Source organism: Copadichromis virginalis, linkage group LG3 (genome assembly GCF_057382275.1).
Source record: "Copadichromis virginalis isolate Kocher_CV1m ecotype Utaka linkage group LG3, C_Virginalis_male_GT1.1, whole genome shotgun sequence".
NCBI lineage: Eukaryota > Metazoa > Chordata > Actinopteri > Cichliformes > Cichlidae > Copadichromis > Copadichromis virginalis.
Genome location: NC_140620.1, coordinates 50,036,128 through 50,060,014, shown reverse-complemented (window position 1 = coordinate 50,060,014; position 23,887 = coordinate 50,036,128). Strand labels below are relative to the sequence as shown.

The following is a 23,887-nucleotide window of genomic DNA, read 5'->3' as shown; positions in this document are numbered from 1 at the left end:
TGGTTCTCTCCGTTTAAGCTAGCTTTCATCTGATTGGATGCTGGTCACAAACAGAAGGTTTGAACAGCCGTGTGCCTGAGATGACTGTGACATCGAACTGTGAAATCAAGTGCTTTGAGCTTTTAGCTTACAGGATTACTGTACAACGTCAGCTTCCCTCATTGTGTGAGGGTAAAGAAAGAGGTTTCCTTTCAAGCTAAGAAATCCAGACGGTGTCATGCATGTGCACTCAGCAGTTTGGATCCACATTGAAATACTGCTTAGATGTAAACTTAAACAGAGCAAAGCCCGGAGTCTGTAAAAGGCGGATCGCTGCCCCCTCTCCTCAGCTGTCATCTTTCAGCTGCTATCAAGCATGTTTTGCGTTAACCTTTCATAGTATGTAGGAGTATTCTGGTAGAAGAACAGCCTGACGTGGACACGTGTAGATGGTGAAAGCATCAGCATTCGGGGCTGAATAAGCAGAGGAAGGGCATTCATCCTTGTTTAAGAAACTGCAAGACCGTTGTGTTTGTTGTCTAGGGAAATAGGCTAACACGAGATGCTGCTAGTGGAGCTAGGGTTAGAGACAGGCTGCAGACTTAGCTGCGCGCCACCTTGACGGGGTAAATGTAAGCTAAAGCAGGAAAGACTAGTGTGCAGTCGAGATGAGTCATGTCCTGCATGCTAAGAGCAGAATTAGCAACAATCCTAATCCAGCTGATATTGTTTACCAACAGACAAGCTGCACGACTTTTTAGCAGCTCATAAAAAGCTCGTAATTCTTTTAAAATATCTAGCTAATGCTAGCTTTAGCAAATGGAGTGAAACCTGCAGTACAGTAATTTACCAATCACACCCTCCAAATGTTGCAGTCTACTTAAGCTAGAAGTTTCCCAACTGACATGTCAGTGCTGCCGCTGCCCTGCAGCTGTTTCGTCCCCTCCACTACCCGAGCATCCACCTGTCGGCTCTCATGGGATAATTACTCATCACTCTCCACTTTCTGTGCATCATATTTGCAGGGAGCAATGAGCATAGTGTACCATATCTGAGATAGATACGCTGGGTCACTCTCGGTAAACTATCAAAATCTGTAGCAGAGTGCTATTCTCCCTTTTGGACTATAATCAAATTTTTGTAATCCTGTTACTTGTTGTTATGTCCATTACCATCCTGGCAGCCATCTAAAGGTCTGCTCAAGATATACGCCCCCCGTCTTCGCTCCTCGTCTTTGTTCTTGTTTTATTTTCACAGCCAGACTTCGGCTTCCCTTTTCCAAGTTTTACCCTTTAAACTAAAATATTTTACCGTCATGAGTTTGCATAGTTGCAATCCTGTCTCTGAGCGAGTGCATACATGAATAAGAGATTTAGTGGTTCCACCAGAAGGCACAATAGTAAAACTGGCGTGTGTATATAAATCAGAATCACTTAAGAAAATGAATTGTTAGCTGCTGCGGTTCTCTACGATGCTCTTTCTATAAAAATATGGTGGACTGTCTTTCAGTGCCTGAAACAGCACTCATGCACACAACACACACACAAACAGAAAAGCAGGAATGGAGGTAGGAGAAAATGGAAAGTGATGGAGACAAAGATATAAACAGAGGTTTTGTCCATTAAGTAATGCAGTGAGGGCTTAACTAATCAAACCAAACTCGGACCGTCGCTCCTGTAAGAACTTTAGAGCCACGCACAAACACGCAGGCACGCTGCAACGGTATAAAACTTACCCATTAAATCGATTTACAGCTCACTCGGTTCTGTCTGGGGTTTTTCAATCAACAACACCTTTTGTTGACCTTTTTTTCACTCTGTCCTTCTAAAAGTCTCTATTTCTGGCAGTGCAAGTTGTGTGCTCAGTGAACCTGGTATGTGTCTGATTTTTGTGTCAGTCCGTTGACAGAGCGGGGCGTTGAGGCTCCGCTCTGACAGAGGAACTTTCTGGGGAGCAGGTGTCAAAAAGTAACAAGGTAGAAACAGAAGGCGAGACGGAAGGGAAAGATTTAAAAAATGTGTAAAAAGGAAGAATATCACAAATTTAGGACATTAGGACGTGTTTTTATGCACTGTTCTTGCATTTTGAGTTCATTTTTGTTAAATAGATAATAGCATTATTTTTTTTTATAAATAAGCGCTGCTGGAGCCTTAACTTCTTCAGATCGTATCCTTTTCTCCCTGCACCCGAAGCCTGTTTGGCAATAAAAAAAAGATCTATAGAAGCAGAAGCAAAAGTATATATGTAGAGCAGGTCGTGGATGTTGGTGGTTTGATCCCTGGCTGCTCCAGTCTGCATGCCAAATACTATCGGGCAAGATACTAACCCCAGGTCGCTCTCCAATACATCCATCAGAGTATGAATGTTTGTGAATGTTAGATAGAAAGCACTTAAGCATAGAAAAAAGTGCTTGTATAAGTTGGTGTGAATGGATGAACGAGGCATGTTGTATAAAGTGGTTTGAGTGCTCCGGGAGAGAAGAAAAGTGCTATAAGAATCAGTCCATCAACGTTTACCTTAAATCTATGGGGGGCAGGGATAGCTCAGTAGGTAAAGTGGTCGCCCCATGATCGGAAGGTCGGTGGTTCGAATCCACTTAACGGCTACCCTGAGGTACCCCTGAGCAAGGTACCGTCCCTACACACTGCTCCCCGGGCGCCTGCTTAGTGGGCTGCCCACTGCTTCACTGAGTGAATGGGTCAAATGCAGAGAAAAACAAGTAATTTCCCCATGGGGATCAATAAAGTATCCATTATTATTATAGCGTTATAAGGCCGCTTGTGGCACATCCCCTAGGAAGTAGTCTGGACAGTGGTTCCCAGGGGATGAAATCAGTGGACAAGTTACAATGATGTCAGTGTTGATTTCTTCATTTTCACCTCCTCATTCCTCCTGCAGACACAGCTCCAGCTTTGTGAGCTCCCTTTTTCCAGCTTAGTTTCTTCTCATTTGGGCTGAGCGCTGAGCTGCCCACGAGGCTCAAACAAGGCTTGAGGTGGTGTTATCTCCGTGCCTATGATGCTGCAGGCCAGAAGGACAACTTTAAAGTCCTCCATCAGGACCTCTGCCCTGCCAGGCACAGCCTCAAATAGTACGACTTTGAGTGATTCACAAGTTCAGCAAGAGGTTTAAAGAACAATCCCTTTTTTTAAAAAAAGCCTGGTTCTTTTGTTACTGTGGTTTGTAGAAGTTTGTATCTCTGGCTTGTTAAAAAGCAAAAGCAGGACACAGAATGGTGAATCCTTTCACTAAAGCCCTGCCTGTGATCACTTCTGCTTTAAAAGTCTCCAAACAGAAGGTGGGGGGATTTAAGGATCTGAAGTCCTGCTTTGAGATGTGTCCCATGATCGTTGAAGACAAGCCTTTGGTCGCCACTGTCTCCACTGGTAGCCTGTCAGACTGTCGCTAAGGATTAGAGATGCACTTTCTGCTACTTTATAGAAATCATCAATAAATCTCATCTGTGATCTAGGGGAAAGACTTCTGGAAGACTTCAGTATTTCCACTCAGACGTTTCCTCCTAAACTGACTCTCATCATCATTTTGGCTCACATCATCACTAGGTGTCTGGGAGGGAGTGGACACTCCTGCAGGAGGCCTTAGTCACTGTAGAGTGGACATGAGGCTGTGCAATGAGGAGAGGAGATGTGCATCACCTCTGAGCCTCAGCTCCCACCTGTAATCCGTTACAGTAACGCTATGTTTTGAGAAAAGCAAAACAGACATGTCATTTAGACTTATGATCTTCTTTGTTTCCTGATTACCAAAACAAATGTTTTATTTTATCTAAAATAAAAATGACATCACCTGAATGGCTGGGGTTAGAGTTATGCATCAAGTTCTGTTGTTTATCTATGAACGTAGACACAGTGCCTCATTCTTCAATTCAGCAAAGGGCATTTTATGGTCATGGTTCTCTGTCCTGGTTGTCTTGTAACACTGAATGAACTCTGTGTGTATTTAGCTGTAACCCCTCATATCTCAGTAGACTCTATGTATTACTCATATTCATCTTCCAGCCTTTTTCCTCTCTGTCACCTCCTTTTTCTTCATCCCATCCCTATCTCTCCTCTTTCACTTCCTCCTCCTCTCTGTTTGCCTGCTTTGCATTTCATTACTTCTCTATCCACTTACCTCTGTCTTCCCTCGCCCATGTCACTGTCAGTTTGTGCTTATTTATTGTTGCTACTCTCGTTCTTCCTTCTATGTGGTCACATTGGAGTTTACTGCGATTGTGCCTTTTTAATTTACCTTTTAATTGTCTTTTTGTGTGTGTTTAGAACGTTGAGTTCTTGGTTTCAGATGGATGTTCACATTTTAGCAGCTGATGTTAAATTAGAGCTAATAACTAGCTGGGACCACATCCTCTGTAACGATGGGCGATGAGGCATGAGGAAGTGTGAGCTGGTGCTGCGGTTTGGGGAAGGCCTCAAAGGGGACTGCGACTGCTCCTAACGAGAAGTGAATGAAGGAAAGGAAGAGAAAAGAGAGGGAAAATGGGGGGGAAGGGTGGGGCATGAAAATGAGAACAGCAGGTATAGGTGAAAGGGGGCTTTTATAGCCTGAGGCCGGAGGGGGGTGATGGAGGAGACGCCCCGCTCCTGAAATTCAGATGATATCTCCACTAAAAGTAGAATATAGCGCCGCTGCCAGAAGCTCACTTTAAGTCAAAGTGTTGGGTTTTAAAGCATTGAATTTAATAGTAGAGCAGCGGTCCCCAACCCCAGGGCCACGGACCGGTACCAGCTCGGGTTTGAAATTTATTTTTTTCAGGGTTTTTATCGTTAACTCGGTTTCCCTGGGTCTTTTCCTGTGTTGTAGTTGTGCGTCTTTTTTTTTTTTTTCAAGAAATATTTAGGCATTACCATGGTGACCAGAGAGCATTAGAGTTCATACTACGATAATTATTTTCAAACTTTATGATTTTCTTCCAGTTTTTGTAGTTTCTAGATAATCAGAAGTTTGACAAACGTGCTGCGTAACAAATGCTAAGCTACAAAAAAAAATAAATCCCAGTTCAGAGGAAAAGGTTTAACGATGTCTGTGTAATCTTTTACATAACTCAGCATTACAATTTCATTTGTGAAATCATTTGAACAATATCAAATGTTCCAGCTAAAGACACAAATCCCCTTTGAGGATGCGTCAGGATGCTAAGACTGACATGTGGAGCTACCCGCTGTGGCGACACCTTGTGGCATGAAAGTAGCTACATAATAAAGCAAGAAGAAGACATAAATGCAGTTTCTCTAATGGCCACTGATGGCTGGCTCCAAAAGCAAGTCAGTCGCCACAGATTCCCAAGTAAACTTGCCTAAATATACAGCATTAAAAGCACCACCATTTTTTATTTACAGTCTGTGGATATAACGAGCGTAATTTCAGTTCCCTGTAGTCCTCCTAAATATAGGATGTTTTTTATCTCCTTTTGTTTCACATCTGATTAAACAACATTTTAATTTCTTCTCCATCACTGGCTGGGAGTTGGCCACTCACGCTGATGTGACGCTGGAAATACCAAATCAATCAAGTTACATCCACTGTTGCCTTGACAGCTCGCCAACGATAAAAATGGACTTCCACGTCTCTTCCCCTCCGTCGCTTTCTCTTTCCCTCGCTGCCCTTCCTCCACCCTCCATATACGTCTCCCCGCCCATTTCTCCCTCTCGCTTCCTCTTTCTGCTGAAGCAAAGCCTATTTTCCGCATTATAGTCAACATGGCTCACAGCGAAACGTGCGATTACACAACCACGTGGAAGTGAACGCTCTTTCTTCCTCTCCGCTTGGTAGACGCAGATGGATCGTGGTGATGAAGATGAAACGGGCCAGAAAGATACCAAACCTGATGAAATTTCCTTAGAAGCATCAAAGCTGCTGCACGACACGCACAAATAACAATTAAACAGAGAAATACTTTATAAGCTATAGAAGTAGTTCTCCTTTTAAAGTGAGGATAAACGCTGCATGTAATGACTTTAGTGAAACATTTAATCTCTCCATTTAAAGTAATTGGAAGTATAATTTGCTGAAGCTTTGTCCTCTCTGATAAAATCTTCCTTTCTTGGCTTTGTTATATTTAACCAGTTTTATATTTTATGGTCTTAAAATAATAATCAGCTGTGACTTACATCTCTATGTGGCATTGCTGTAGCTTTAACTGCTCTCCCTGGCTTATGCTTTCCACGTATGCGCTTGGAAGTGTGGGGACTTCCCAGAACTGAGCCATACCGCCAAATATAACGCATTGCAGATGAACCAAACAATCTCCTTTTGATTATCGTTGTCCTGAATGAACTAAGTTTGGTTCAGCCAGACAGTTCTGTTTGAAATGTTTATTTACATCGAGCAGTTTAGTGTATAGGCTTTGACCTCATCTTCCACAGAATCTAAACGCACAGATGTGTTTGGTAGTGATGAGTAAATATCATCCCACCATTCAGAATCAGCAGCAGTACCGTGGTGCAAAGCAAAGGCAGACATAGGAAATTAACATCTTCGATAGAACACCCAAATTAGAGGGAATAGCCTTGATTGAAGGTGCTTGCAGTGCATATTGTCTTTGTATGTGGGATTGTTAGAATCTAGTTGAGTTTGGACCTTGACTGGGCCATTGCAACACCTCAGTTGTTTTCTTTTTCAGGCGTTATGTTGTAGATTTGCTGCTGTGCTTGGGATCACTGCTGCATGACCCTGTTTCAGACAAGCTTTAGCTGTCAGACAGATGGCCATACATTTGACTACTTTCATATGCAGAGGTGTTCATGGTTGACTCAATAGCTGCAAGCTGCCCAGGCCCCGTGACTGCAAAATAACCCCAAATCATCACCCTCCACCCCCGTGGTTGGCAGTCGATATGTGGTGCTTTTGATGATATGCTGAGTTTGCTTTTCTCCAGATGCTTCAGCGTGCTTTACAGGCAAACATCTCTACATTGTTCTTGTCTTTCCAAAGGATTGTTCCAGACATATTGTGGTTTTTGTTGATGCAACTTTGCCGTGTTCTTTTAGAAAGAAGAGGCTTTCTCCTTCAAAACAAGCTCTACTCCTTTTCTGATTGTACCGTCAAGACCTTTAAGATTTAACGTTTCATTAAATGTTAACTGAAGTCCGTACTCTCTGAGCTCCAACTCTTGGCTCTTTGTGGTTTCTATGTACATTACATGGTCTGATCTTGGGGTGAATTTGCTGAGAATGACACCTGGACTTTGTGTTAACACACAGCTGAACGCTCCAGCATTCAGCCACATCTGAGTCACGCAGAGTGAATCCAGTCCTCGGGATTTGAAATCCCAAGCATAAAAGTTTTCTCACGAGTAATCTAGCATTTACCAGACCAATCCTGGCAGGAACCGGGGGTCGTTAGCTGTCTGAGGAGCCCGACACAGAGGCCTTGCGAATGCCATGGCTTTCAATCATCATGACACAAGATTCAACTAACCTAGTCTCCTCCTAAAAGTCCTCAATTGCTAAGAAGTAGCTCTGGTCTGGGTTTTTGTGCTTCACACAAAGAAACGTAGATATGAAGCCGGTTAAACATGCGAAACCAGCTGGTAAATGTAACACGCAGAAAGACAGAAGCTATGCACTGAGTGGAAACTGAAGGAAATAACAAGCCAGTAAATATGAACGCACACACTTTGTGAGGTTAAAAAAAATTGCAGATGTTTAAAGTGGGGAAAAATTGATTCAATAGATTTGCCACATACAAAGAATGGTTTAATTATTGTTGGTTTACATTGAAACTCCACATGCAAAGCAATCACAGCTTTCAGTCTGTCCTGTTAAACTCCCGTCACATTTACAGCCTCCCTGCACTGACACCTTAATGTCTGCAGTTTTAGACACAAATTATTCGTTTTTATGGTTTTCAAAGATTCTTTTCTTTATGAAGACAATAAAATCATTATTTAAATATATCAATAATCTGTCTTTTGCAACACAAGCAGTACTAAGAAGTGCTCCAATAGCTATTTTTGAAAATCTCCACACCTTTTTTCCGCTCCAATTTACACATCCCCTCAAAACTCTCTGCACTGCATTTTAGTTGCTCCCCAGGGCGCTCCTGATTGAAAATGTTTCCCCAGTAGTTGTGGTGTTCATAGCATCACTGTCAGTTGTCAAGCCTGGGAGGTAGCTAGCACCCTCACACGCCGTTCCCCCGAGTACTGCCAATCTGGGCTTCAGCCTTCAGTTTTGCTCAGACTCGTCATCCTTTTCTCTGAGAGAAATCACAAGGGGATCAAATCTAATTATTTTTTTGGGTGTGTTTATTATAACTGTTACTTCAAGTTAGGTAGTATAATGATTACTTATGTCAGTGTTTTTCAGTGTAGGGGCAGCAGAAATGACCTCGTGTCCGATTACAACCTGTCACGGGGAGAGTTTTAATAGACTGGTCCTTTGCCATGAACAAGCTCTTACTATGATGGAGAACAACCAAAAAAGGTAATTATCTGGACTGCACACACTGAGCCTCGTCGTCTCTCTCTTCTTTTAACAAACAGGAAGATCATCGAGGTGAAAATCATTGATGATGAAGAGTATGAGAAGAACAAGACCTTTACCATCGAGCTGGGAGAGCCTGTTCTGTTGGAGATAGGACAGAAACACGGTGAGTGTGTGTGTGTGTGTGTGTGTGTGTGTGTGTGTGTGTGTGTGTGTGTGTGTGTGTGTGTGTGTGTGTTTGTTCAAAGAGAGTATCAAGAAGTCAGGAGTGAGAGCAGGAACAGGGAAAGTGTGACAGACAGAATGACGTCTTTATTTATCAGCAAACAGGCCCGGTGCACATCTGTCGCTTGGAGACAAGGTGAGACCAGCATTGATTACCTGAAGCCTCCAATCTAAACTCAGATTAACCGTGGAAACATTTCACTTTGAGCCACTGAGGATGTGACTTGGGAAGGATTTCGACATCACTGGCCCTGAGCTGCGATGCGTTTTTGAAGTAATCGTGTCACAGGAGGGATAGGAGTAATAACTCATCCAAATCAGCATGTGATCTGCTTAATTATGTCACCATAAGGAGGTTTGGTGTATGCAGTATAAACAAAAGCCAGAAAGCTTCCTTTCGTTGTCTGGAATCGCTGTAGTATCGCAGCGTCGTCGCAGATGGAACACAATTTGCAGTTTAGTCATGGCAAATGAACCATCTCGATCAGCTTCTTTCCTCTCGTACTGTCATCTGCTAATTCAAAACCCGCGCAGATCTTTGAAATCCAAGAATCTAAAACATTTAAGCCCCCGCCCTTCTTTTTTTTTAAGAATGTGAGAAGCTTTAGATGAAAATTTAAAAGGCTTCTTTAACAGAGAGACAGCTGATCTCCCCGAGGTGACTCAAGGCTGGAGAGAACCAATGCTCAAAGTCAATATGTCATTTTTATATATATATATATATATATATATATATATATATATATATATATATATATATATTCCACATTTAGTGCTAAACATTACCAGCATTGTACCTCTGAATGTGTTAGCAGCTTCAAAGAGCAGCTAATGTGTCCCAATCAGAAAGTTCACGTATTTTTCAAACAAAAATTCTTCGCTGCGTTCATTTTGTGTCTTTAAAGACGTGCCAGCCAATTAGCCGCACCAGAATCTTCCTGCTTTATCACTCTTTAAACACACACAGAGGCTCTTCTCAAAGCGTCTATAGTGTAGATGTCACACAGGAAGAGCCCATAGCCTGCGGCATGCCGTGGCATGTTTCATTACACAGAAATGTGATGGGTTTTATAATGCTGTCACAGAGCGAGCAGACTGGCAACCACATAATGCTGTCACATACAGTACACAGCTTTTCAATTACAGCGAGCTACACACTGATAACGGCAAAAATTAATAACTTGCTGTCTGTTTTGGAAACGTGAGCGAACAAGGAGACGTTTGGGAGAGATGCTGCAGCATATAGAGAGGTGGGAGAAAACGTAAAGTTTTTGCGGATAAAGCTCGCGTTTCCCATGTTTAAAGATTTAGCATATACATAAATATTCTTTCACAACCCACAGCATACGTTTTCTCAGTAATAGTTCACACTGCTGTGGTCTCTGCTGAGAATAATGAAAAAAAGAGTCTTAAGATGATGTCTGAAATCTGTCAAATTAAAAGATTAAGCAAACGACTATATGGAGAACCCTCAGGGCAAGATTTGATGATTAAATGCCACGGAGATATTTGAGTAACGTGACTGCCCAAACCTAGAGTAATTGTGCTGAGCTAAAATTTAAAAATGGACCTATTATGTTCATTTCCAGCTCCATTTTTTTTTTTCGTGCACTCCACCAGAGTGACATTAGATGATTCACTGTTATATATATCATTCTTTTGTAGCTCATACATTGGTCTTTGTTGCTAAAACAGCTTTTATTTAATTCCTCTGTCTTGAAGTCTTCTGATTGGCTATCCCTCCCAAACAGAAGGTATGGACCAATAAAGGTGGAAAGTATTGATAGATGATAGAAGATTTCCATCACTGCATAAATAAAACAGTACAATTATCATGTTACATGTTATGTTCTGTTGTATGATATGTAACTAGTATTTGATATTTTCTCTACCATTTTAGACACAATTTTCATCTTAAATCCTTAAAAATATCTCACTGTTAAACAAAAAAACTCAGAATAACACAAGGAAACATTTCAGACCTTATTTTTAATATCTTTTCATTGACTTTTTTTTAAGTAGGATCTTAGATAATAATAAGTCCTATATGTGAAAATATTAGCAAACTAGCTTTGGCCTTTAAAAATGTCAGTGTGCAAGTAAATGGAGCAGTAATAAAGACACTTCAAAATGAAAACGCGTAAACAGTATCCTGGCAGGGCACATCCACTGAAACTGAAAGGTTTGCTCTTATTTTGAAAGTACAGTCACTGCTAACCAACGAGCACCAACCCGTTCTTGTCATGTGCTTCTCTGCTGCCAGGCTGGGCAGGTAGCTGTTTCTGTTATTACTGTAAAGTCTCATCACTACTCATCTCTATTGTCACCTAGGTGACTCGAATGAAAACAAGCCTTTGGTGGGGGCGGAGGAGGAAGAGGTGGCCAAGATGGGCTGTCCCAGTTTGGGCGAACACACACAGGTAGAAGTGGTCATAGAGGAGTCCTACGAGTTCAAGGTAAGTGTGTGTCTGTGCGTGCCGATACTGCACTAACAATGCCTTTACCAGAGCAGGTGTATGTGAGCGATTCTTCTATCAGATGCATTTTAAGTCCTGCTGGGTCGCTAAAACTAAATGTCCAGTGTCATTCTTTCATTTTGCATTGGATGCATGTAGAGCAACACCTTCTCTGGTAGGATGCTGCTGATTTTTAAAAAGGACCTGCAAAAAATAAGTTAATAATTTATTAACACGATGTTTTCAGAAACTCAAAGAAGTTAAGTTGCTTTCTTTTCAAGCTCCTTCCATCATCTGGATGACTGAGAACCAACACAGACGATATGCTTTCATCATATTTCAGTACAAAACAGGCATTAAACAAGCCTGGCTTTGTTCTTTCATAAATATTTTAACACTAGGAGGCGGGCCTTCCTAGATCTGATCCATTTCTAACTCTGACGAACACCATCGTCACGAGTGTGCAGCCGGGGAAACACAATAACGACACAACGATAGGGCTCTCTGTGGCTTCACGTGGACCCCTAACTGATGCCTGTCTCTTCATCTTGTGTCATCATATCGTTACTTATTTTTCCTGTTAATTGTCATATTCATTTGTCCTCTCATTCGTCATTTTCATCTCTGTTTGGTCTCGAAATGTCACCACTCGTGTGTCTGCATACAGATTTCATCATCTCACGTGTCCATTTTTTGTCATTTTGTGTGCGTGTGTGTGTGTGTCTGTGTGCAGAGAGCAGTAAATACACTTCTTAGGCATGCTGAAAAGGTAATCCATCATTTTCATGCATGCAAAGCTTGTTCTCTAATCATCTACTGTACAATACTGAAATGTACTAATGGTGCCTGGGTTAATCACATCCCAATCTATAAATCATTAAGCGTTGCCACACATCGAGATTAATTAGTAATTTATCTTACCGTGACTGCTAAAATATGGCACATTTACCATTTTATGATGCTTTTAACATAGTAGATAGTAAAAAATTCAGAATTCCCTCCAAGCCCTGTCAGTAAAGTTACAGTAATGACTGCTAGTGCTGTGCTCCTTAGCTGCTGTCAGCTCTTTTACAACATCTTTTATCATCTTTCTTCTCTTGCCTGTTTTAGACTAAAACACTGAAGCAGAATGCCTGAAGGTTTTTTCTTCCTGAATTTTACAGCGAGCATAAGTAAAATGTGGCACGGCTGATTTCACAGCTTTATATTAATTAGCACACCTTATACCTGGAGTACCGGGGCCTGAAAATTTCAATGAATGTATGGTTTGGGTTTTAACCGAAAGGCCTGATGTCAGCAGTTTCCTCTTTCTGTATAGCTGCGAATGAATTAACAGCTTGAGGGTTGTGTTTTTCCTGTTCTGCCTGATTTGTATGCAATGGCATGGTTGATATTTGTGCGTTTGTATATTTGTGTGTGCGTGTGTATAGAGTACAGTAGATAAGCTGATCAAGAAGACAAACTTGGCCTTGGTGGTGGGAAGCAGCAGCTGGAGGGAACAGTTTGTCAATGCTGTTACAGTCAGTGCAGGTAACACGCACACACACACACACACACACACACACACACACACACACACACACACACACACACACACACACACACACAAAGGGCTTCATTTTGATTTATGAACAGTGGTTTTGGCTGACATTTTTCTTGACTTTATTTTTAAAGATGGTGGATGAAGGGAAAGAACTTTTCTTAAAACGTGACATCAGCATTTAATTTGGACCCTTATAGTGTATTTTGATAAGGAGAGATCATCAGAAGGAATTGAAAGTGATTTATTGATATACAGAATTCAGTTTGAGATATTTGGCGGTTAGACCCTGATGGCCCGGCGCAGCAGAACGGGATCTCAGTGGTGATAGGGATTAGAGCAGGACTCCCCAGAGTCTAGACACTGGTGGTGGAGATGAAGATGGAGGCTTGAATGGAGCCTGAGTTGCACGAAGGCAACTGCAAAGAAGAATGACAGATGTACAGTATGCAGAGTGAAAGCTGATTGGTCAGAAGAAGGCCAGCAGAAAGCTGATTGGACTAGACATGTGATGTCACAATCAGCTTGACAGCGTGGGAAAGTGGAAGTGATGTGGATAATCTAAGCTTAGATTATCCATCAACACCTGGGAAGCAGACAGATGAGTGACTACAGATCTTCCCTATTGAACTTACGCATAAGCTTCGTTTATTACATTCATAGTCTGTTTCTTTACTGTCACAGACAGAAGTCTGATTCAGTTTTAGTTATGTAAAGTAGTTTGACATTGTAGGAAATGCAGTACATGGACAAAAGAATATTTCTACCTGCATGTTACTCATGCACATATGGAGTTGCAGTTATGACTGCTTCCACTCTTTGGAGTGTGTCTGTGGGAATTTCTGCCCATTCATCCGAATTGGGGGATACGTAGGCAGAAACTGATGTTGGATGAGAGGGTACTCTGCACGTATTGAATCAGTAGAGCAGGTTTTATATACTATTGAATAATATCCCTTAGAATTCACTTTGGAATATCTTGGACAGAAGAAATGTATCAAAATTACTTGCTAGTTGCTATGGTGACATTTGATTACAGTATCACACTCAAAAAATGTTTCTTTTGCAAATATTTGTAAAGGCAGAAAGTAAGGCTGCATGCTTGACTCTGTAAACTGGTGGGAATGGGATTGAATGAAACAGCTCTCATATATGGGCATAGTATGGGCTACTAGCAAGCTAGATTAGCATAACATAGCACAATTATTGGTACATTATAGCATTTAATTAATACAGCATTTTGTGTTGCTTAAAACAACCCCTCACTCTTAATTTAAATATATTTCTATAATCTCTAAAGCTTATCAATTAATATGACGTAAGTTATTAGCTTCTAATTAAAATGTTAGGTTGGGGAGGTATTTCAGGCAGTTAGCCATTTTGCTTATATTGGGTAGTTTTTGTGAATTACAGCTACATACCAGCTGCTTTTCATCAAGTCATGACTAAAACATTTAAAACAATGTCAAATACAAATTGAGTGAGATTTAAAGTGCTGCTAAATGGGTGCTTTAAGCAAAGCTATAGATCAGCTGTTTTTTAGTCTTTATGCTAATCTAAGCTAATCAAGAGACTTAGGAGATAAATGTGACAAGAAAAGATATCAAACTTCTGTCTCTTACTAGAGTTAAAGCTGAAGTTTATCTGTCTTGTTTCTTCTTTTTGTCTCATTCCTTTTTATTAATCGTCTTGTTACTTTTACTCCGTTTCAATCTCCCACCTACCCAAAGGAGATGATGACGAGGAGGAGAGCGGCGAGGAGCGGCTGCCCTCCTGCTTCGACTACATCATGCACTTCCTCACCGTCTTCTGGAAGGTTCTGTTCGCCTTCGTCCCTCCCACAGAGTACTGGAACGGCTGGGCCTGCTTCATCGTCTCCATATCGCTTATCGGCGTCCTCACCGCAGTCACGGGCGATCTGGCATCTCACTTCGGCTGCACGATAGGACTGAAAGACTCTGTGACGGCTGTGGTGTTTGTAGCGCTGGGAACATCAGTGCCAGGTGAGGATGAGTGGGGAAGAGCCTTATTATTTGACTTTAAATCCCAATCTAAGCACCAAAACATTCACCACCACACGCTCATCAATGGCCAGCTCATCAAACACATCAGAAAACGTGTCTGGGATCTTTATTTCTTTTATATTGTTTCACCTTCCAAACAACTTGGTTAGATTGGGTTAAAATACAAACTTTCAACAATGGTTACAGTGTCTTATCCATGCTGATGATTGGTCAGCATGGATAAATACCACCCGTTTCCTGAGAACACGCTTTTAGCTGGATTGAAAAACCCTGATTTAACCTATTAAGTTCATAACCACCACCTTTGTGTGACCTCTTAGTCTGATTGTGTTAGGGTTAGTTTAGCTAGATAATGAAAAATTAGTTAGACACATGGTTACATTTAGATGTGGTATTGTGGGTTATTATGAGTAATGCCTGTGTATGAGTGCGGTTGTTGAAAACAAGCAGGAAGAAGATTTTCCCAGCTTGCAGCTTGATCTGAATACAGGTATGAGGAGAGGTTTAGCGGGACTCAAACAGAAACAGATGGCTCGGTGTTACGCCACAGTGGTGCAGAGTGATTATTTTCCACGTTTGCCATGTTACAAATTCCTCCCCTCCCATTACACCACACTCGAGCTTTCCGTTTCACCAGACATGAAATGAGCTGCGTCTTCCCTCCAAAGTTCAGATGTAAATAAACAAACACAAGCCTCTCTCCTGCGCCTGATTTCAATAGCAGCCGCTTTGACTTCCAGGATCGAAATCAAAAATATAATTGTAAAACTCCGGCTCCATCACAGCCTTCAGCCTCGGATTTTTTTCTTGCCCGGAGTGGGCAGATCATCCCCAGACTTTCATTCAATTCCCTGCCTCATTCCTAACGTCAGCAGGTTTATTGTTGCCCCTTCGTATGATTTATAGAAACGGCTCCTGTGCTGCTCTTCCGGGCGGTAACTTGGATGGCTTGTGATGAGGTCTCTGGAAAGTAGTGTTTGAATCAATTCCTTCTACAACCATGTTATGGTGTCTGAAGGGGAATTTTAGATCCGTAAATCAGCGCGTTTCCTTTTGCAAGGTTCTAATGTTTTCATTTTCCCTCTTGTTGTGAATCTCTGATCACTTTCACTCCCAGCCAGATCTCTATCTGTTCCTTCTTTAGTCTCTCATAGTCCCCCCACTTATCTGTTAGGCTCTCATGCCCCATTCTGGTCAATTTGTTACTCTGACTTGGTGTTACCTTACTCCGCTCTTTCTTTCCTCCTCTTAGTGTTTTTGCTATTGGATCATCCATCATTCTGACCTGTGTATGCTGGAGAAACCAGGCGTGCGTGTGGGTAAAAACGTGTGCTTTTCCTGTCGAGGAGCTGCAAGTTAGCATGCAGCATCTCCAGCGGGCCATTATGACTTTCACAGGGAGTGTTTGCTGCCTTCTGCGTGTGTGATCTCCTTAAAACTTGTTAGCAACACTCATCTGCTCTCTCGTTTCCATTTCTCTGACATGCGCCCTTCCCTCCTCCTTCTCTTCTCTCTGTCCTCCTCGAGATTCATAAAAGCATTTCTGTGTTATTTGATTGGAGACACACTCCAGGATTATCGGCCCAATTTACACAGAATTTGCAGACTCAGGCAATTAGAGAGCAAACGCTGATGGTTTGAAAGCTGCACGCTGCAAAAATGTTTCTGCCTGTTTAAGAGGTTTGCACAGCTCATTTGTAGCCATCTGAGGTATTTAAACGGTAAGTGGTGTTTGATATGTGCATCCGTGGTGAACAAATGCTGACGCTGGTTTGCAGTCTTCATCTCATACGCTGCTTCATACCTGAAGTTTATCTCTGTGTGAACTGATTTTTGACTTTTTGGATAATATTGATTTAGTTGTTGCTCTTCCTTTGGTCTAAATACATGAATTTCACTGTGGAAAGTCCTTTTGGAATTTTGTGGGAAGTTGCTGCAACAGAGGATTTAAATTGTTTTAGTATAACAATAAAAATCTGCACAGCCTCGTTCATCAAATGAGAACTTTTAGATATTTTTGTGACCGTTTAGCAGGAATAGTGTGGACGAAAGGAGTTTATACGAGCCAAATGAAGATGTTCAGAAGATGACACTCCAGTAGGTCTGCGTACATTCACCACAGCATTAAACAGGCTGTTCTCATCATTGTTACCTGTGTGGCTGGCTAGGCAGGACCAGATCGCAGGACTCAGAGACGGGGGATTTAAATCTAAGAGGCAGCTTTATTTGCTGTGATGAAGAAGTCAGATGTGGTGCAAAAATAAAAATTAAAAAAAAAACACTAAAAGAAACAAGTTTAGAACTAAGACTCTTGCAACCAGGACACAATAAAGGAACATGAACTACACACAAGAAACACACTGCAAACATGGAGACCACGACGACCAGAGTGTGACTGAAGACTTAAATACACATGCAGGATAACGAGGGAAACAGGAGAGAAACACAGCAGGAACAAATCAGACGCAACGAGAGAGGGGAAGGAAAACTAAACAATGCATGCAGGACAAGAGACTATCATAACAAGACAGGAAACACTGAGGACAAAACAATAAGGGAAACTAAACCAGAACCACAAAGGATAAACACAAGAATCAGAAACTCATAAACGAAGAAAACTAAACTAGGAAATATGAGAACTCTAAGAATACCACAATAATGACTTATCAAGATTCAAAAAAGTCCACAAACACAAAACACTGGGTCAGAGACCCACAACCATGACAGTTCTGTTTTCTATTTTTAAACATATGAAATTAGGGCTGTGCAATATGACCAAAATCTCATATCCCGATATTAGACATTTATTGTCCCGAAAAAGATATATATCACAAAAATTTTAAATTTTCTGTAAATTCTGTGAATCTCGGGTAACTCGACTCGTGTGAAGTGTTTTCAGCTGGGCGTCGTGTACCTGGAGTCGAGTGTTTTCACCGACCAGTTTCCTGCATAATTTGCATAGTACAGTTTTCTGGTCCGTGTCATACTTTTCATAACAAAACCATGTCCATGCTACAGAGGTAGCCCCTCGTTTAGAAATAAGGTCCTCGATTTGTTTCAACTGCTCTTCCTGTTTGTCATCATTTCAGTTTATTTTGAAAAATCCCAACAGGATCTTCAGCTTTATTGTGAAAGGTTTATGTGGAAAATAAACAAGTGGACGGCGGAGCCACACGCTGGGTTTACCGTCACTGTTGCTAACAACAACGTGGAAAAACAGTCGCGTATCCGCCTGTAGCGTGGTTATTTTAAATATAAGAGAAAGAGAGAGCTTTAAGAAATTAATAAACTACAGTGACCATCAAAGTCATGAAAAATATTGCCGTAAACAGTTTATTTTGCGACACCACGAAACAAACGATAGCGTAAAATGAAACGATAGACGTTTTCATATCGTCATCCGATATATATCTTATATCGAACAGCCTTATATGAAATAGCAAATAAATGTTCATTGAGCACCTATTGGGATTTAAGTTGCTTTTTAGACAAGTGAAGATATTTCTTTAGCAAACTGATTCCCCTTAAGAAACATTGCTAATTCAGAGTCTGTGATGCTGCTGGATTTTGTCCCACTGCATCTCTAACATGTGTCTGATGATCTTATTTGGAGGCAGTAATGTGGAGTTATATGGCTGCCCCTATGTGCACACACACACTTGTTTTTTGTGTCGTCTACCCCCAGCAGGATTACAGTCCCCCCCCGAAAAAATTTTGAGGACAGTTTTAATGTTGGGATACGAATTTCAGCTAATCTCACTGACATTCAAATGAAAATTGAGGCTCTTCTCACCAGCCTGTCTAAAAACAGACGTTCAGTAACTGGCAGCAGCTTCCGCCGGTATTCCCTGCCAACCCAGTTGTAGTCTCTCTGCTTTTCATCCAGTTTCTCCTCACATATCCTGCACCACAGAGCACACTTAGTGTACACCTACAGCATTTCACAGCATTTATTACATTGATTTTGGTTGTTCTGATGCCAGAACACAACTGTAAATTGCAGCAGGACTAGTAAATCTTCTCTGAAACTAATGCAAGTGATGTTTAATTCTGCCCAGTGTGCATAAAAAAAAACGATATATGGCAAGTGAATCCATTTCTGACAAAAATGTGTATCGCGGAGCAACGCAAACCTCCTGAGGCTTTTTTAAATGCACATAAATTTTGATAATGTAACTCTAAAGGCTCTCGCCTCAAACAGTGACCCAATGTGAACACAGAAATGATCATTCCACAGGGATCCCACAGGGATGGAAATTTCTCTCTAAAGATATGACCTGGACACAGGGCAACCACTGAGCAACCAGCATTAAACCACTGATTCAGCTCCATGGAGCATGATTACAAAAATATGGACTAAGAGACTTTAACTGTGGCTGACAGATTGTTATTTCCTTATGCAGTATACACTCACCGTCCACTTTGTAAGTTGCTTTGATTCAACAGCTCGTCATTGCATGTATCTAATCAGCGAATCACATCACAGCTGCATTTGCGAATGCAGTCATAGTCAAGAAGATCTGCCAAAATTCAAACTGACCATCAGAATGGGGAAGAAAGGTGATTTAAGTGTATTTGATAGTTGTTGGTGCCAGATGTACGGTGGCCCTGAGAGGCCAAACGGACTACAACTTAAGAAAAGACCAGCAATAAGAAAAACGCTGCAAAAACACACAAAAGACAATGGAAATCGGAAAAACAAAAACAGAATTAGGAAAAGACAGATTTCCAAAAGCACAAGGGAAGTGTTTCTGGGGAGACAATAACCCGACGGACCAGTTGCAGGCGCCCAAAACATGGTAGATGTGTTTTATTCTCATGATTCATATAATACTGATGACAGATTTTTAGGCTAATAGTTAGGCTAACACAGTTACCGATAGATCCTCCACTTCTTTTAAGTGTCTCCCAGCACAATTCTTATTGCATATTTTGGTTCCTGCAACTGGTCCGTCGGGTTATTGCCTCCCCAGAAACACTTCCCTTGTGCTTTTAGAAATCTATTTTTACCTATTTCTGTTTTCGTTTTTTCTATTTCCGTTTTCATTTCTTCCTATTTCCGTTGTGTTTTGTGTGCTATTGCAGCGCTTTTCTTATTGCTGATCTTTTCTTAAGTTGTAGTCCATTTGGCCTCTCAGGGCCACCTTACAGATGGGCTGAATGTGGGTGCTTTAGAAACAGCAGATTTTCAACACAACCACCTCTTTAAGGTTTACAGAGAATGATCCAAAAAAGCAAAATACCCAATGAGTGTCAGTTCTTTGTCTTGTTGATGCCAGAGGTCAGAGAATGGCTTTCATAGGACTTCATAGGAATTAAACAGTAAGTCAAATAATCACATAATACAATTAAGGTCTGCAGAGGAGCATCTCTGAATGCACAGTGCATCAAACCTTGAAGCAGATTGGCTACAGCAGCGAAAGACCAGGTGCTGCTCCTGTTAGAGCATGATCTCGTGGACAATAGATCACAGGCATTTAAAACTAAACAATATTGTTTGTTTGTATCAATGGTTTCGTTGTAGCAAGGTGTACCTAAAAAAAGTGGCAAGTGAGTGTGTAATCCTTTCAATTACACATACAGTGTTACACATCCGTGATAATATTTATGCAAAAGGAATGGAGGAACTGACCTTTGTGGTTGCAAAGGGGCTTGCAGATGCATAGAAACTGTGGGTGTATAAGATGTCAGCAAGTGTTAGGTGATCTACCAAGAGTGAAGAACTGAGTTTGACTTTAACTGACATGTAGGATATTCCCGGAAATGTCAGGATTTCACTCATCAATGACTTCCAGTGTCTGCAACAAACCTTTTTTATAAAATCTTATGTATGACTCCCCATCATCTTCGTGATAGCTGACTGGATAAGCACCAGTGTAACCAAATATCTACTGATTGGATTTGACAGCATTGCATATTTAAATTATGCAGGTTATAAAATCTTCTGCTGTATTTGGCTGTCACCCAAGCATTTGTTCGTCCTTTGTCTGTCTTTGAGTATTATGTCCTCAGTTATCGGTACAGTTGCTTTTCTTCTTCCTAGGTGTTGTAACTTTTTTTTCTTAGACTGATAATCAGTGTCTGCCTGTAAAAAAGAACAACCACTTCACAGTTTTGTCCTGTCTTTATGCTTCTCTTTCCATTCTTGAATGACATGATGTTCACTTGTATGTTTTTAAGTGGAAAACAGTTGTTACCTTTAGCTTTTTGCAGCAGCCTGTGAGCAAGTCTTTCACAAAAATACATCTAAAATTTATTCAATTAAAGTAATTTCCATAGTTTTGGTTGGCACAGTGTCATTGTCTTGTTTTGACGCTAGGTCTATGCTTTGCTTTTATGCCTTGTTCTAATCTTGCACATTGATTTTTCTATTGTAGTTTGAAGCGGTTGCTCTGAGGTTTTGAAAAGATGAACGTAGTAGAAGAAAGAACCCTAAAAATGAGGCAGCATAAAAAAGGGTTTTACAATAAAGCCTTTCTTTCTTTCTTTCTTTCTTTCTTTCTTTCTTCTAGACACATTTGCCAGCAAGGTCGCTGCCATCCAGGACCAGTACGCTGACGCCTCCATCGGCAACGTCACCGGCTCCAATGCGGTTAACGTCTTTCTGGGCATTGGCGTGGCATGGACCATCGCTGCCATCGCCTGGCGCTCCAAGGGCAAACCTTTCAAGGTGGACCCAGGAAGTCTGGCCTTCTCTGTCACCCTCTTCACTATCTTAGCTGTGGTGAGCGTGCTCACGCTTCTGTACCGGAGGCGGGCAACAGTCGCCGGTGGCGAGCTGGGTGGGCCGCGGACTTGCAAAATAATAACGTCGCTGATGTTTGTCTCATTGTGGCTGATTTACATCCTGCTGGCTTCCCTGGAGGCCTATTGCCATATACCAGGGTTTTAAATGGAAAGGAAAGCAGAGGGAGAGAGAGGCCCACTGCCAATATGAAAAGAGAGAGAGAGAGAGAGAGAGCGATGCAGCAGTCTTGAAAGAGGGAGTCGAGATGGATCGATATGGGCCGACTTTTCAGGAAATCTTTAAATCCGTCCAAAGACTATTTCAGTTTTTCATCAGATGTGTTTTTTCCCTACATTCCTCTCTGTCCTGAAAAACAGAGAGTGAGTCCTCATAAACAGTAAAACTTGCCAAATGTCCAAATTAATAATTATTTATTCTACATTAGCAGCTCTTTTAGACAGGAAGCCCCTCCCTCTGGTCTAGTTATGACGAAACTTCTCGAATACATAAAATTAAAATGTAACATCGTGGAAAAAAGGTATAAAACTGACTTTTGAGGGTGCTTCTAAAATCAGCAGTTGACAACAAAGTGTACAGGCTCATGTTGTCCTAATATACTGCCAAGACAGCTGGAACGAAAAGACGATCAGCTGGCTTCTGAAGAGAAAATAGGTTGAGAGTGAGGATTAAAGTGAGATATAAAAATGGAAAAGATGAGACAAGAAGAAACAGAAATAGAGAAAGAAGAAAGTGTGTATAGCATAAACAAGAATATGTGGTAAAAACCTTTTACTGCCCTGTATTAGTCACTCGTTCGCTCCCTCCACCTTTACTGTATCAGTGGACGCTCCTGTCTGAACATTTGAGCTCTAAAACTGACAGTGACTTCACACTTTTAATCCCTCTTCCACCAAATGCACACAGACACACACACACTCACATATACACACTCTTGGGGCCCTTGGGTGATTCTGCAGTTGCGGGGACCAATTTGCGGGCAAGATGAAAAGTGAACATCCTTTCATTTTATTTTTGTCTTTTTATTCTTTTCTTCCTCAGTACACTGTGCAAAATAGTCCCTACACACACCATACACTTTCCTCAGACCCTTGCTCTTGCCTTACTGTTATCTTCCCCGTAGGAATAAAGTCTTAAAGTTGATGAAATGTTGTAGTCAGCACCGACCGACCTGCCCTCTTTTTAATTGAGCCAGTTTCTGTTTCATTTTGGCATCTGTTTAATGCCAAATTCCCACACTTTTTACTAAACTTTTGAGTGGCGTCACGTGTTGATGTTGTTACCGTGCAATTGTAAAAAATAACAACAATGAAAAACCGTATAAATGCAGCGTGATCTGATAATGGACAAGACAAATTCAAGTGAAGAAATCTCTAAAGTGGGGAGGAAGAACCAACAAGAACAGTCCACCAAGAAAAAGCTGAAGCTTTGTGCACGACACATCGTGAGGTGCATTGTTTACACTTTAAACTACGGATAATGTGAACAACTTTGAGCCAAGCAGGGACTTCTGTGATGCCGTCGATGAACAACACAAGAATCGGAGCGAAGGATCGACTGCGAGACGACGGTGTTGACGACAAATCAGAACCATGACTACAGCCAGTGTTTCTAATTGTACATGATAACAGAAACTGTCGTTGATGTGTGTGCGAGAAGTCATTGATATCCCCTCTATCTTAAGACCCACTCTGTAAGTAAAACTCTGGAGGTATTCAAGAAAGACTCACGTGGACTTTTTTCTCTGAAACAAAGAGAAACGAGAGGACATTTTTAAGGAAACCCAATGCAACAAGAAGAGTGTGAACATAAAACCACAGGAGAGTGAGACACTTTGAAGGAAATGTACGGCAGCTCTGAAATATCACATGACTGTTCTGCTCCAGTTGGGACATTTCTTTGTAATCTAAACAAAAAATTAAAAAAATATATATATATATATACATATAAATCACAAGTGTGTGTATCCAAAGATGAGATAGAAGAAAATAGTCACAGATCACGTTTTCAGTGTGCAGTCTACAAGCTGCTGGTTGTAGTTTGTAAAAAAAAAACAAACAAACAAAATAACTGGCAAGAATTTCATAAAAATGTTCACACTACAGATATATGTGGTAAATGATCTGGTATATTTTATGGGTAAAACTGTGCTATTTATTATGTTTTCGTGAAACTTTTTTTTCTGTGAAACTCAGGCGTGGTGTGCGTGGAAGTGAAAGTAAGATATTCAGAATAGCTAAAAGCGAGAATATTAGGCCATGTATCGTGTGAACTGTTTTGTCATCCGTGTCTGTCGTTTAAAGTGTCAAAGCCCAGATCTGCATTATGTGGTGTTAATAGCCCGGTCCTGCCCGGAGGCTGGACCGAAACTGGACAGAAGGGATGGCATATGGCTTGTCAGTGTAGATTATTATTAAACGCCAACTTCCCTTTGTTGAAAACAGTATAGAAAGAGATACTCTGCAGGAAGTGGG

General features: G+C 41.2%; 1 protein-coding gene across 2 annotated transcripts in view; it reads left to right on the top strand.

Annotated features, from left to right (window-relative positions):
* The window catches only part of slc8a4b (solute carrier family 8 member 4b), a 62,506-nt gene extending 40,084 nt beyond the window's left edge, over positions 1 to 22,422 (top strand). The window contains exons 11-16 of one of the 2 annotated variants that reach the window (XM_085451524.1): positions 8,483 to 8,589; positions 10,980 to 11,104; positions 11,838 to 11,873; positions 12,535 to 12,634; positions 14,375 to 14,647; positions 21,181 to 22,422. In XM_085451524.1, coding sequence (XP_085307650.1) covers positions 8,483 to 8,589; positions 10,980 to 11,104; positions 11,838 to 11,873; positions 12,535 to 12,634; positions 14,375 to 14,647; positions 21,181 to 21,560 — 1,021 coding nt within the window. In that variant the 3' untranslated portion in view covers positions 21,561 to 22,422. The remainder of the gene's footprint in view (positions 1 to 8,482; positions 8,590 to 10,979; positions 11,105 to 11,837; positions 11,874 to 12,534; positions 12,635 to 14,374; positions 14,648 to 21,180) is intronic. The other variant, XM_085451525.1, reaches the window with a different exon arrangement.
* Positions 22,423 to 23,887: the final 1,465 nt, after the last annotated feature.